The sequence below is a fragment of the Dendrobates tinctorius genome, unplaced genomic scaffold (assembly GCF_039654945.1).
Source record: "Dendrobates tinctorius isolate UK_male_01 unplaced genomic scaffold, ASM3965494v1 ptg000028l, whole genome shotgun sequence".
In the NCBI taxonomy this organism is placed as follows: Eukaryota; Metazoa; Chordata; class Amphibia; order Anura; family Dendrobatidae; genus Dendrobates; species Dendrobates tinctorius.
This window is the reverse complement of record NW_027361696.1, coordinates 81,246,399-81,262,395: the sequence shown is the minus strand read 5'-3', so window position 1 is coordinate 81,262,395 and position 15,997 is coordinate 81,246,399. Positions and strand designations below refer to the sequence as shown.

The 15,997-nt window shown below is 42.5% G+C and overlaps 1 protein-coding gene across 3 annotated transcripts in view; it reads left to right on the top strand.

Moving 5' to 3' along the window:
• The window catches only part of SYT5 (synaptotagmin 5), a 395,951-nt gene that overhangs the window by 348,344 nt on the left and 31,610 nt on the right, over positions 1-15,997 (top strand). For all 3 annotated transcript variants that reach the window (XM_073571079.1, XM_073571081.1, XM_073571080.1), the window contains exons 4-5: positions 12,584-12,700; positions 15,693-15,860. In XM_073571079.1, coding sequence (XP_073427180.1) covers positions 12,584-12,700; positions 15,693-15,860 — 285 coding nt within the window. The remainder of the gene's footprint in view (positions 1-12,583; positions 12,701-15,692; positions 15,861-15,997) is intronic.

Genomic DNA, 15,997 nt, shown 5'->3' with positions numbered 1-15,997 from the left:
TTTAATGGCTAACTGAAAAGATGATAACAAATTGCAAGCTTTTGAGACTACTCAGGTCTCTTCATCAGGCATTGACTAATACAACATCTGAAGAATCACATATTTATACACAACACAGCACAGAAATAATGCAATAGATAAGACAAGTGACGAAAAGCAGAATTGTCATTATGGAAGAGGGATAGACATAAATATTGGAGCAGTTCATAGATAAGGAGTGAAAGTTTTATTGTCCTCTGCTTGGGGTCTCTTAATGAGTTGTGATGCCCCCACAAGGTCTTAGGAGCAAATTCCTTAATTGATGTAAAAAGACATAAATCCATGCGACACATGCATTCCTGCATTGAGAGTGTCAAGGGTCGTCATGAGCTTGTACTCCCAGACTTTTCTGTTTCTCTGAGATGTGAAGTTACCTTTCAATACCAGTAAGAAGAAAATAACCAGGTGCCTCTAGTAGTCACCTATAATCCAAATCTGGAAGTGCAAAGGGGAGCTGCACGGAAATTACAACCTTTACTACAAAAAGATGCCCGATTACAATCCATTTTTCCAGCCCCCCCCACTACTGTGTTTTAGGCAGCCCCTAAATCTAAGAAGTCTTATCTATTGCATTTTTTTCTGTGCTGTGTTGTGCATAAATATGTGATTCTTCAGATTTTGTATTAGTCAATGCCTGATGAAGCCACCTGAGTCGTCTCGAAAACTTGCAATTTGTTACCATCTTTTCAGTTAGCCATTAAAAGGTATCAACCACTGAGGACTCTCAATCCTGAATATTCTTGAAAGTTTCTGAACATTTTAGGTGGATTTAAGTAAATTGACATTCACTATGGGAAAGTATTTCAGGACAAAACCTTCAGCAAGGTCTGTGGGTTAAGAATTACAGTGCAGTATAATCTCTGTTATCAAAAGATGTTCTTTACGATTTACAATTATAGGCTAAAGCCGTCTTAAAACTTGAAGTTTCTGTCTATAGGAAATGTACTGCAGTATATTATTTCCTTCACTGTTCTATCCCCTGCCCCTGTTATGGATGATGCATAGAAATAAGTGCATGTCTTGTTATAGCAGCAAAATATCAAAGATAAATCGAGGTAAATGCACCACCGATTGGCTAGCATCGACACTATAAGTTACTTTAATGAAAAATCAACAATGTTCTCTAAATTCGATTTTCAACTTTTATGTCTCAGTACTCAACTACAATGTATGCTCTTATGATGAACCTTTTTTATTCATTTTTATGAGTCATATCTTATATGTAGAAAACTATTGTGACACCTCCACATTACTCCTACGGGAGCTTCTATGACATCCCATTGTAGATCCATAGATATGGAGTCGGTCCCTTTGCAGCTTTAACAGCTTCCATTCTTCTGGGGAAATTTTGTACAAAATTTGGGATGTGTTTGTGGGAATTTCTGCCCATTCATCCAGAAGTGCATAATCTCATTCTAGTTCAAGGTTTGAGGTGAAGACTCTTTTTGGCCAGTCAATTTCTTTCCTATCAAACTCCCCAACCATGCCTTTATGGACTTTGCTTTGTGCAACGGGCACAGTCATGGGGAACAAAAACTGAGCTTTCCCCAAACTGTTCACTTTTTGTGGTGATCTTAATGTCATAAGGATATTTGGACCTTTTCAATTCTGAAATCAGCACAGTGTTGGAGACTTTTAGACACTATGATCCTCAGCTCTTGGTGACCTTGCACACCGCTTTTGATGAAAAACCTTGCGCAGATACATTATCTATGGCACTTCCATGACCAAGAACAGGTAATGTAACTTGTGTGTCCCCTATGGACAGGTCTTGATCTATTTATAAGCACCATATTAAAAGTATTAAAAATACAATAGTAACTACCATTGTGATTAATATGCGAAAATGCCCATAACACAATTAGACTTATAACCTTGTAGATAGAACACTTGTATGAGTGATGTGCTGTCCTTGCCTTTGTCCACTGCTATGTGACTGTGTATAGTTCTTGCATTATAGTAATTCAGTAACTTGAAGTTTTATACAAAGAACGAGAATTCTCATGTTGGAGGAAGCAGCTGCTATAAAAGTCGATAGCTCTTTTGTAGAGAATTTGTCATCACCTTCTTATTGGAAAGTGGATCTTGAAAACAATGGCAGTAGAACATGAGCACTGCTGCTCCTTTAATTTTCTATGGCGGTGATGGTAACAACTAAGTGCTGCTCTTCTCTGTCTCTACTTCTTCCTTGAAGTAGCAGGGTACATGCCTTGAGAAGGAACGGGGCTCAGGACCCCAATCCTAGTGATAAATGTGATTTATTGCAAAAAATAAGGCTGCCTGGAACCCTCCAATGTGAACCAATTGGTTCCCTTTTTGTTTCCATTTCTTTGTTTCAAATTTACTCTTTAGATCATTTCTGTACAATACATGTTGTCCTGAGCCTAATCATGTAACTCATTCCACAAGAATTTTTACTATCCAGACCTCAGCTACAGTAATTGTACATCTAAGATAGAATGAAGGACTTACTAGAAGTGTCAAGATGGAAAGCTCAAACATGGGAATGTTGCTCAATACAAAGAATATAAAGATATTGACTACTGCCAGATACGACCAAGACACATTTGGGATGAATTGCAACCTACTCAGATCGATGATCACTCAAGATGGAGCCATCAACGGAAATCAATAGGAAATTAGCTATAGGCAAATCAACAATAACATTATTGGACAAGGTTTTCGAATCGAGGAACATTTCACTGGCAATGAAAACATGGCTCGTACATTGTTTGGTATTTTCTGTGTTAACATGTGGATGTTAAATCTGCACAGTAAAGAACCAGGACAAAAGAGTTGACATCTGTGGTGCTGGAGAAGGATGTTATCAATACCATGGATGGCAAGAAAAAAGGCAAATCAATATTGGAACAAATCAAGTCATACATGATACTTGAAGCAAGGATCACCACCAAGTAACGACTTGCGTACTTTGGACACATCATACAAAGAGAGCAATCACTGGAGAAGGACATCATGGGAGAAGGAGCAAGGCAAAGAGGAATACCGGCAACCTGATGTCTTGATACTATCAAGATAACGGCAGAGAAGACCCTGGTGGACCTATTTAGGCTTGCATAAGATTGATCTTCCTACAGATCGTTCATCCAGTAAGTCGCCATGGTTTAATATGGAACTGAAGGTTGTTAAAAAACAAAACCTCTCATGTTGGAACTGCGCTACAAATCTCGACTCGATCTTCAAGCCAGCTGTAGAGGATGTCAATCAGACTTTGCTTCCTAGTTTATCTTACACCAAGCATGCTAGTAACACTAGGCGGTCCACCACCTGACCCATCATGTAATATGGAGCAAATGAATTGTATACATTTGTCAAAAAATAATTTATTTCTTACTCAGGCAGAAGATATCTCGATCTAGGAGCCAACAGCTTTGCAGCAACTTGAATGCATGCTGTTTTCTGACAAACTGTAGTCTGATACAACCTTAGGAGGTCAGTGACCAGTGTCGCACCATGCACCTCCAATACAACACTTGATGCCAAAACCTATAGAAGGACAGTGGCACAAGATGTAACTGATTGAGGATTGGGTGGTGTTATTTAGGAAACTGCCAATGTTTTTTGGGTTTCAACCTTAACTTGTAATTCCTTCTTTTCCCCTAATAATTGAATCAAATCCTCTCCAACCATAAAGCTGTGACGTAAAGTTTTCCATTCGGTAGTACCGTAAATCTTCATGGCTTTATTAGGTAAGAAATAAAGGTATCCAAGAAAGCCGTTATCACCAAAACAATGCAAAGTCATTTTTTTTCTCTGTCTGCTAAAATTAAATGCTTTTTGGCTGAAAAATCTGAATGTTTCTTGCCAGACATCATACTGTTACTTGACACTTCATTTCACAGGAGGGTTCGGCAATTGCTTTTGTTTGGAAATGGAATTATCTTTTGTACTCTTCGATCTTATTTTTTAGTTTTCTTTCGTTTCTGAGAATTACTTAGAACAATGCTGCTTACACAATACATGCTCATTAGTCATTCAGGCTGTCACTTGTGATTTTGGCTGCCTTTCCCTTTGTCATCACTTCTACCTGTCATCTCAAAGTGTCTTATTTTCCTTGACAATAGGTATTCGTGATTCCTATAGATTCCCACCCCAACTGCTTTAAGATTGCCATACCCGCCAAATAATGACTCACACACCTTTATTGGATAAATTGGCCACAGCAGCCTTTTATTAACATTTTAACAAAACATTTATAAACAATGTTCCCAAAGGAGGGGCGGTCCTCGAGGCCCAAGAATTGTAACTGCCACAGGTCAATGACCCCATAAACCTTGTCCCCAGGACGAGTTCCGCCTCTAGCCACTAAGCACGAGCTCAGAGACACTAATAGACTCGACCGTACAATATCCGTCCGAAATACCTGCATATTTCCGCTTCTGTTCCTCGGTGTAACCATTATGTTCCGTTCCACATTAATCCACCCAAGGGGGAGTCCAGGACCTTACAGATTCCCCCCCCCTCCAAACCGCCATTTCCTGGCACCACCAACCTCGAGGACCACTCCCGCCACGCCACCAACACAAATGTTCTGACCCCTCAAACATTTGTGTCCCACCATACTTTTAAACCTTTCTCGATGCCCTCTTGAATTGCCAAACACCATAAATCCAATCCGATCGCATTCAGATGAATACCATCCTTCCTCCAATAATCCCCTTCACCCGATTCCAAGTCCATGTGGCGTACTACTATCGCCCCATTCCTTACAATAAAACGGGACACTGTACGATTTACTTTTATCCTAGCCTTATTTACACCTCGGATCGATCTCGCCCCGCGCCACACTTTCCTGGGGATGATGTCCGACCAGACCACCAAAAGCTTGGGAAACATGGACCACAGCCTCAACATGTCAAACTCCATATCCCTTATTAAGTCCCTGCACAGTCGCTTTCCCAAATTGTTCCTCCCTAAATGGATATGCAGCACATCCGGAGTACGATCTAGGCGAACGAACCTATGAAATTCAGGTAATAGTTGCTTCCACCTCAAGATTGCTAAAGTCCTTGGCACACCAAGCTGCCTCCCATCTGGAAGAACATCAACTCTCAACGCTGCCCAGAATACAAAAGAATGACCCATGATCCAAACGAGCAGCTGTCCCGACTGAAACAAAGAAGAAAACAAAAACACCATAACCACATAACTAAACCAAATTAGGGCGTACATATGAACGAAACCTCACCGATTCCCAACGACCAATGCTCCTTACCATGTCCTCTCCCAGTCCCCTCCTTGCCGCCTCCGTAGCCGCCCCAATCCGAAATGAGTGCCCGCTGTACTCCTTTGCTGGAATGCCCCCTCTTTCCAAACAACGCCTGAATATTGTTATGAATTGAAAATGAGATAAGAATGAGCCATCTTCATGAGATGAAACTCAAACCTACCCACACCAAGTGCTGCAAAACATTGACCACGATTTGATAGGGGGATGACAACAAATTTTTGGCCCTTAATGCTCCCATCGACTCGCAATTGAAACAAATTTTTCTGTCACGTACCAACTCTCCCCATAACGATAGAGCCACCACTAACGGGAACACCTCACACACTACCTGATTGGCCAACAACTCCGAAGGCCACTGTTCCACCAATCACATACCGTGAAAAAACATGCAAAAACCTCGATCACCGGTTGAAATAAGCATGCCCAGTGAGTCAGCCGACACCACTGGCGCAATCCAAATCAACTTCCCGTTGTAAGATTCCAAAAAATGCGCCCAAACTCTCAGGTCACCTTTCAACTCCTTTTTCAGCCGTATAAAAATGCAAAGGCAACGTAATCCCAACTGTAGCCAAATAAAGCTTCCTGCAAAAAGCTCTCCCCCATCAGCATAATCCAACAAGCGAAATTAAGCTTGCCAAGTAATGATTGAACCTCTCTCAACGTTGCGTTCTTCAAACCACATATCCGGTTTACCGTAGCCCTCATATCCAACACTTTATCCTCTGGGATCCTACATTCCATTGCGACGGAATCAATCTCGATACCCAAGAAACTTAGTGACGTGACTGGACCCACGGTTTTCTCTGCCGCCAGTGGGACTCCAAATTTTTTTGCCACGCTCTCCATTGTGTGAAGCAAAACGGAACAAGCATTCAACTGTGCTGAACCCATGAACAGAAAATCGTCTAGATAATGAATACAGGAGCTAAGCCCACAGACACTTCCTTAACCGTCCATTCCAAAAATGTGCTAAACATTTCAAAATACGCACATGACAGCGAACACCCCATTGGCAAACAACGATCAACGCAAAACCCCCCCATTCCAAAAACACCCCAACAAATGCATGCTGTCCGGGTGAACCAGTAGCAGGCGAAAAGCCGCTTCAATGTCTGTCTTTGCCAACTGAGCTCATTGGCCGCACTTCCTGACCCAAGTCAACGCCAAATCAAATGATGTGTACGAAACTGAACACATTTGCGGGTCAATCCCATTGTTAACTGACAAACCCTTTGGGAATGAGAGGTGATGTATCAACCTGAATTTGTTAGGCTCTTTTTTCGGCACTACTCCCAATGGTGAAACTCTCAAATTATCCACTGGCGGGAATCCAAACGGTCCAGCCATTCTACCTAAAGCCACTTCTTTATTCAATTTTTCCGTGACCACTTCAGGGAATTCTCTGGCCGACTTTAAGTTCTTGGTTGACATCTTCAACTCAACATTAACAAAGGGGATCCGAAACCCGTCCCTAAATCCCTCGCGTAATAAGACCGCCGCCTCCTTGTCTGGGTACCTATTTAGATAACGATCCATCTCTGATAGGCGTACTGGAGTCACCCCTTTTTTCAATCCCGTCAGACCCTCTTTGTTTCCCTCCCCTAAAGCACTTTGCTGCCCCGTGACTACCTCCACATGAAGAACATTCATGTTTGAACTTACATTTTGTCCCTAATTTATATGCGCCATCTTTAAAGGAAAAGCACAGTCCCTTCTGCAACGCCACCGAGTGCCCTGACTGTCCCGAGCCCCCGGTGCCCCCGGAAAAAAGTTGCGATCCCTGCCCTGACCTGACCAGAGCCATTACTCTCATCCATAGTGCTATGTCCCTATGGTCCCAGCGGATGCTAGATCTAACTGCTTTCCGCTGGAAAGCCTCCCCAATTGCATCCATATAGCAAAAAAGGGATGAACAGTTCTCCGGTGATTTTTCCCCTATCTCGCTAGCTAGTATAGCAAATGCCTGCAACCAATTGGAAAATGTTCGGGGGATGAGCCGAAACCTCCTTTTTTCTTCATCCTCTTTTTTTGAGTCATCCCTCCGAACCCTGTCCAAATTAAAGCGATCCAATGGGAGTAACGAAAAAATTTCCACGTACTCCCCCCTCCATATCTTTTCCCTAACCTCTTGTTTCAAGTGTGCCCCCAAAGGCCCTTCAAAACAAACGTACACTTCCCCTTTCGCATCATCATCCAGGCGCACAGCTTCATCTTCCTCCTTCTCACCCCACTCGCCTATAGATCCCCTTCCCACTGACTCATCCCCCACCAATGCTTCCCTCGTTGCTGTGCCTGGTATTGTACCTAATGAACCCGGCGGCCCATTATTCCCCAATAACGGACCCGTCGGCACACTATTCTCCAATAGCCCACTGTCCCTTGCCGAACCTACCCAAGCTGACAGTGGTGACGATTCCCCCTGACTTCTCCCCGCTTCCCACGACCTAACCAATTCTCTGAAACCTTGGAAAAACATACCCATGCCGACACTAGCCCCCCCCGCAGACGATTCCCCTCGCGCATTTACATCAGAGGCTAATGATGGCTGCAAGTAAGCTATGGAGGTCCTCTCACCTAGCTGCCTGGGTGCTGTGTTCCCAGCGGCCGCCGATCCGGGGTCCTGATGTGCTTGGTCCGTGCTTGATGTCCTCCTGCTCCTGGGAATCGCATCTGCTGGAGCTCCATACAGCCGGCCAGGACTGCGTCCACCGTTGTCACCATTCGCTGTAGTGATGCGTCTCGTCCCCCTGACAGCGCAGGGTGCGCAGAGTGCTGTCCAGGGGCCATGAAACCCATCACCCTCCTCCCAGCTGCAGTATCTCCCCCATCAGGCAGAAAACCCTTCTGATATTCAGCACCCCTACCCTCCCTCCCTGCCCTGTCCCGCACAGGCATATCCCCTTGCCTGTCTCCCTGATTCACAGCAGCAGCAGCCAGAGGGTGGGCGGGTCTATTACACCGCCACTCACCGTTCACTCTGCGTTCTAATGCCTGCACCACTGGAGTCCCCTCGCTCTGCCGTGCAGCAGGGGGCACGCTGGGTGGTCCTGATGCCTCCGCGCTCCCGTCCCCAAGCGCAGCCGCTGTGTTGGCGGATCCTCCTCTCCGGCTCCCGTGTGAAGGCGCGGTATAAACCAGCCCCTGTGCTCCCTGACAATCCCGACGAGCTGGGCCCGTTCCTGGCTGGGCACCAGCCACACCTGCTCCCGGCTCCCCAGCAGCCATAGATGCACGTGTCGTGGGGGAAGCCGACACCTCCCCCCGCTGCAGGTCCCACCTCAACACAGGATTCCTCCCGGCTCTCGCTCCCCGTGCCCTAGGCCTGCGGCATAAGGCCCCAGTTGGAGGGTCCCCGGAGGGGTTCCTTACACGGCGCCAAACCCGGGGGGTTACCTCTGGGCTGAGGCGCTCCGGAGGCCTAGCTCTCCGAGGCCATCGCCCGTCGCCTTGGCTCTGAGGCTGAGTGGTCCCCCCATCTTGCAACAGGCCTTGTAGGGAAGCCTGTAGCCATCCTGCGCCCCTGGAGCTCGCAGCAACTCTCAGCTGCTGAAGGATTGCTTCAACGTCCATGTTTCAGGTAAGATCACAGTTTGTTTCGCTGTGATGGGGCACCTAAAATGGTTGCCCCACTAAAATGGCTGTGCCCTCTTATAGATCTCCCCTTAACTCCCCCCTTGTGACCCCTCCTACCACCCCGAAGCCTCGTCCCCTTCCTATTCTTCAAACCTTTAACCCCTTCCTTACCGAAACCCCTTATATATAACCTTTCCTATAGTTCCCCTCAACCCTGTCATGTCATCCTCCCTTCAATGGCCTGCGGCCCAGTACGGCCTCACTGTCTGGTTGGTGTTTTTCTTATGTATAACTTTTCTTGAATGACTATTGCCACAAAGAAGAGCATACTGAAGGCAATAATCTGGCAAGGGGAAATGCGCTTTACTTAATCACTTAATTGCCTTATGTCATATGACCCAGGACTTACGCTCCCTCTGAGCTGCGCAATCTGCAGAATAAACAGTTAAAAGGTTAATGAGGAATATTAACTGAAGGTTTTATTCACATTTGCTTGCTCCTCGGTAAGTTCAGTGATTAACCGTTTTCCTAAAATTTTTTCAAGAATTTATTAAAATGTAATATAGAAAAAGAAACACCTTATGAAATCAGGGTCATAGTGTATCCTCATGCACTTTTATGTGTGCAAACCTAAGATAAAGAAACTTACTACTATACTCTCACACCGCATTCCAGATTTTTATAAAAATTGGATTTAAGTGTTATAAAATTGTAACTTTTTGTTTTTCCAATTAACTCATGGATGGTTTGTGTCTCACTGCTCTTTTGATCATTGAAATCAATCTCAAACTCCAGCGATAAGTAGTTTGCCAGATGAGCCCAATCACAAGAAAACTACTTAAGAAGGACATTACACATAATTAAGCAGTCACAGGTTTCAAGCAATAAGGGAAAGTAAAAGAATCTCATTGATGAAATGCCTTGGACAAGGTATGAAAGCATTTGATATTTCATGAAAACATAAGCGTGATCATACTGTGAAGAGATTTGTGGCTGATGCAGAATGCAGATGAGTTTGTGCAGATAAAGGCATAATGAGGAAGGTTTCTGCCAGAAATATCCATCAGATTAAGAGAGCAACAGCTAAAATACCATTACAAACCAGCAAACATATTTGAAGCTTCTGGTGCCTCTGGAATTCCACAAACCTCATGGTGTAGCATCCTCCAGAGGCTTGCAGTTGTGCATAAACCTACCAATCGGCAACCCCGAAACAGTGCTCACAATAAGAAATAGTTGCAGTGGGCCCAGACATACATGTAGACTAATTTTAAAACAGTCTTGCTTACTGATAAGTGACATTGACCCATGAATGGTCCAGATGGATAGAATAGGGAATGGTTGGTGAATGGCCACCATGTCCCAACAAGGCTGTGACGTCAGGAAGAAGGTGGTGCAGTCAAGTTTTATGTGGAAGTCATGGTGAGAGAGCTAGTAACCCCTTTTAGGATCCCTAAAGGTATGAAAATGACCTTGACAAAGTATGTAGAGTTTCTGACTGACCACTTTCTTCCATGTTATGAAAAGAAGAACTGTGCTATCTGTAGCAAAATCATCTTCATGCTGACAACGCATTTATCTTATCTTACACTGCAAAGAATACCTCTGAGTCATTGGCTGCTATGGACATAAAGGCGGAGAAACTCATGGTGTGGCCACCATCCTCCCCTGATCTCAATCATACTGAGAACCTTTGGAGTATCCTCAAGAGGGTCTTATGTTACATGTAATTTGGCCTGTTAAGATGTTTTTGATTGAGAAAGCTTTTGATTTCAGTAAGTGTGACCTCGCAATGCTGCAAATTGAACAAATTATCATTTTCAGTACTTTACAACCTATAAAATGTTTGAAAAGTTCATTGTGCATAATAATTTGGAACTTTGTATTTGGAGGTTTTTTTTAGTTTAAAAAAAATACTTTTATCATTTGGAGGTTTGTCAAATAAAATTTGAGTTATACTCTAAGGGTTGATGACTTGAACATTTAATTGACTCATTTGCATAAATCATTTAAGAAAATAAAAAAATAGCAACTGCATAATAATTTGGAACATGGTGTGCTTTAAATATTTCACAGATCGCTCAATTTCACTCACTGATGGTCTGGGAAATTCTGATCTTCTGTAGGCTGTAAGCAGGGTAGGACTGGCCCATCAGAGAACCAGAGAATCCTCCGTTGGGCCCTAGCTTCTTTTTCAGGAGAGTTCATAATGCAAACCTTGCGTCTGCTATGGGGTTCTTGAGTGGGGAAGAAAGGTGAGCCCTCAGAATCAAATCCTCTGGTGGGCCCAATGTTCTTCAGTCTGACACTGGCTCTAAACTTCCCTCCACCTTTCTGGGTGCTGATGACAGCTTCTTCAACATCAGCCATATTGGAGAATGACATTGGCTTAGCTAATGAACCATACCAGTCCCTTTAAACATTTCACCAAGGGGTAAAACAATGCAGGAAGAAAGTGAAGGCTGTTTCAAAGCATCACAGCTTTTAGGAGAAGCTCCAAACTTTTAGTATTATGTGACATTAAGTAAAATCCAATGAGCCATAAAGTTTTGAAAAATTTAGAATATATAGAAACAATTCTGAATTTCTAACCCTTATTGGAAATAAGATTTATTAGCAAAAATATCAAACTTTGTACCAGACAATAAAACCTAATATAACAAGTATTTCCTCACATTCAACATAAAATGCCACTTTTACGAACTAATTCTGTAGGCTTGGACTGGCCAACTGGAGAACAGGAGAATCCTTCGGTGGGCCACCACCCTCTTATATGGGCAGTACTTGGCACAATATACATGAATCATTATGTAAAGACAGAGGCAGCATCTTATTCACTTAACAATCTACCCAGTTCATTGTTATATACATTTGTGATTGAGGATAAAGTCACATTTGCATGTAGCTGAAAAGTGGTTACTGGTGGGCCCTTGGCAACCCAGTCCAACACTGTATTTCTGTGTCAAAATTATTCACCCCTTTCATCACAAGCTTCTTTAGCCCTTAGTAGAGACCCTCTGGCTGTTATAACCTGCAGCCTGCTGTAAACAGGATGCATAGCCAGATACCGGCTTCTAGTAGCGTTACTGAGGTATCTTAGCCCATAGACAATGTCCTCCATTTTGCTAAATTTTCTTGGGTTGTTGAGAGAGTGGTCCAAAAAATTGAGCTGAGATCACTGCCTTGTACAAACAAGGTAAAGGATACAAAAGATACAAAGGCATTAAATGTTCCTAGAGATACAGTTAGAAGCAGGGTTCACTAGTTCACTAAACAGCTGCACAACATGGATGTGGCAGAAAGAAGAAGCTGTCACCGGCTGCCACCAAATTCCAGGGGAGGCAGGTCTTCAAAAACCCTTGAATGATCAAGAATAATCCCATAAAACACCTCACACAGTGCAATGATTGCCTGAACGATAGTTCCAAATTATTGCCCTATGTAAATGTGATCAGAAAACAATACAAACGTGTTCACTATAAAATGCAGTTACATCGCCCTGTCAAAACACTGTCTTACATTTTTCAGTAATTTTTCAGTATTTTTCCGCTTTGATTCCTCATCATTTTCAATTTCTCTTCCTGCAGTTGGTGAAAATATATATATATATATATATATATATATATATATATATATATATACTGTATATATTTTGTGCAAAAAGTAACAAATAAGAATTTGGTAAAAACCAAATACTTAAGTCTTATGTTTTTTGTGTAGGTACAACCAGATGTTGAAGACCTGGACCCCTCTTTATTAGAAGAAAGAGAAGAAAAGCCTCAGGAGAAGTTAGGGAAGCTCCAGTACTCCCTGGACTATGACTTCCAAACTGGACAGGTGAGGATAAATTATTATCTTCAGTGACAATGCTAAGGATATACCAGCGCTGTTTACCTGGATCTATATTTATATACTATGTTTGAAAAGTGATGTAATTACTATATAAAAATATATCTAGAGATGATCAATGATCTATTACATATACGATAATATAAATTACCAAGGGGCATTTCTGAATTCTAAGGCTGTGTGCTCCAATGGATAGGTGATAACTTATTGATCAGTGAGGGACAGACTGCTGAGACACACAACAAACGACATAAGGCAGCACGTTTATCCTTGTTAGAATGGAGCGGGAGTGCACATCCTAGACCACCACTCCTTTCATTTTTAGGTGGGGCTGCCTAGTGCTGGACTCACATTTTTCTGCCGACTTCATGGAGAATGATGGTCAGACATCTGACTTGCCACTTCATTTTGCAAAGTGCCCCATAGGGTGATAAATAATTGCCTGTTTTGCCAATTTTTATGAGTCCTCACAGTCGGATCCCCACCGTTAACTTGTTTTCACTGGACAACCGCTTCTAACTCTACCAGTCAACCTGGCTTCTATGTTGTTATACAATGATAATATTGTGACTACTAAAGATGGCTGTAGACACACAGGTTAACATTTCATGTACTGTCATAGTTGAAAATTAATTATTGATCATTTTCTCGAACTCCTTAATATCTGGGCTCATTTGGGATATATAGTCATGGCTGAAATTGATGGCACCCTTGAAATTGTTCCAGACAATTAAGTATTTCTCCCATAAAATTATTGCAATTATTGTGTATTGGAACAAAACAAATAAACAAAGAAAAAAAACAAATTGGACATACTTTCACACAAAACTCCAAAAATGGGCCAGACAAAATTGCTTACACCCTCAGCTTAAATTTGGTTACACACCATTTGGAATAAATAACTGCAATCAATCGCTTCCTAAAACCATCAACAAGCTTCTTACACCTCTCAACTGGATTTCTGGCCACTTTTCTTTTGCAAACTGCTCTAGGTCTCTCATATTTGAAGGCACCTTCTCCTAACAGCAATTTTAAGATCTCTCCTCAGGTGTTCAAAGAGATTTCAATCCATTCCAGATGCATTGCTGGCCACTTCAAAACTCTCCAGTTCTTGCTTTCCACCTATTTCTGAGTGCCTCTTGAAGTATGTTTGGGGACTTGTCCTGCTGCAACACCCATAACCAGGACTCAAGGACAACTATCTGACACTGGTCACTATATTGCGACCCAAAATCTGTTGGTAATCTTCAGGTTTTATGATGCCTTGAAAACAGTCAAGGCATCCTCTGCCAGAGGCAGCAAAACAACCCTAATATTTGATCCTCCACCATATTTGACTGTAGGTACTGTGTTCTTTTTTTTGTTTTCAGCAAACAGTAGAATGATTTGCTTTACCAAAAAGCTCTATCTTGGTTTCATCTGTCCACAAGACGAATTGCCAGAAGGATTTTGGTTTACTCACGTACATTTTCTCAAACTGCAGTCTAGCTTTTTATGTCTCTTTGTCAGCAGTGGGGGTCCTCCTGGGTCTCCTGCCATAGTGTTTAATTTCATTCAAATGACAACAGTTCACACTGGCACGGATGCTCCCTGAGCTTGCTGGACAGCTGATTTGGGCTGCTTATCCACCATCTGGACTATCCTGCATTGCAACCTATCATCAATTTTTCTCTTCCTTCCACATCCAGGGAGATTAGCTACAGTTCAATGGGTTGTAAACTACTTGATTATGTTGTGCACCATGGACAAAGGAATTTCAAAATCTCTGGAAATGTACTTGTAACCTTGAGATTTTTGATATTTTTCTGGTTCTCAAGTCCTCAGACAGTTCTCTTCTCTTTCTGTTCTCCATGCTAAGAGTGGCACACATGGAAATAAAAGACAGAGAGAGCACTCCATGGGAAGGACAGCCAAGATCAATGAAGGAAGGAGAGGGAGGTAATATGCTCACCTCCTATGGTTGCGCATACCAGTCACAACACTGTGAACAGACAGTAGAAACTGGAAATCCTGAAGCGCTGCAGCACTTTCCGCCAACAGCTGATGTTTAACACAGGAGCCATGTCAGAGGAAAAATGATGGGCGTAGTAGACGGATTTCTCAGAGCGTCGCGCAGATGCAGGAGACCAGCCAGATCAGTAGACATGAAGATTTTTTTAGGTACAACATGTTTCTGGGACGATCCTAACCCTTATCACATCTATGATACTCACCTGATGAAGGGGATGGATTGTCCCAGAAACACGTTGTGCCTATTAAATCTTCATGTTTCATGTTTACTGATCTGGCTTGTCTCCTGAATCTGAGCGTGGCACATTGAGATATCGGCCCACTGCTGCCACCATTTTTCTAGTGTGTCACACACAGATACAAAATGCAAAGATTGTGTCAACGTCTCCCCTTTTTATCTGGTTTCAGGTATGATTTTCATATTGCCCACACCTGTTACTTTCCAAAAGTGAGTTTGTATGAGCATCACATGCTTGAAACAAAGTTGTTTATTCACAATTTTAGAAAGGCACCAACAATTTTGTCTCGCCCATTTTTGGGGTTTTGTTTGAAATGATGAACAATTTACCTTTGTTTTTATGTTTTTGTGTGGTTTCAATACGTACAAAAGAAATAATCCTGTGTATAACAAACCATGTTTAATTGCAATAATTTTCAGGGAGAAATATTTCATTTTCTGGAACAATTTCAAGGGTGCCAACAGTTTTGGCCATAACTGTACGTAATTTAGGAGTTATAACTTATAAGCCATAATGAAAGACATACAATTTAGCAATAAATTTAGCTACAGAAAAGCCCTGGTGCCTAAGGAATCCCAAAGGTCCCTGTGCCGGACCTTATTACAGATTTACATTATAGCAGGTTGAGAAAAGAGTTCAGAGCTCCAAGGTAATGTAGGTGAACTACTGGTTGAGACATGTGTAGCACAGACATTGATCAGAGTTTTATATTTTTTATGCTCTCTGCCCAGCTGGTTGTTGGAATCATACAAGCTGCAGACCTCCCAGCATTGGATATTGGTGGAACTTCCGATCCCTATGTCAAAGTATTTCTCCTTCCAGACAAAAAGAAGAAGCATGAAACAAAAGTTCATCGTAAGACTCTTAATCCAACCTTCAATGAGTCCTTCACCTTTAAGGTGAGAGATGATCTGATATTATAGAAAATATCTAATCCTTAAAATATAGCCATAGGAACACAACTATACTCATGATTTCACCCAAGAGTTAAGGATGCACATGTCGTAATGTCTTGTGTAGTCTGACATATTTTGAT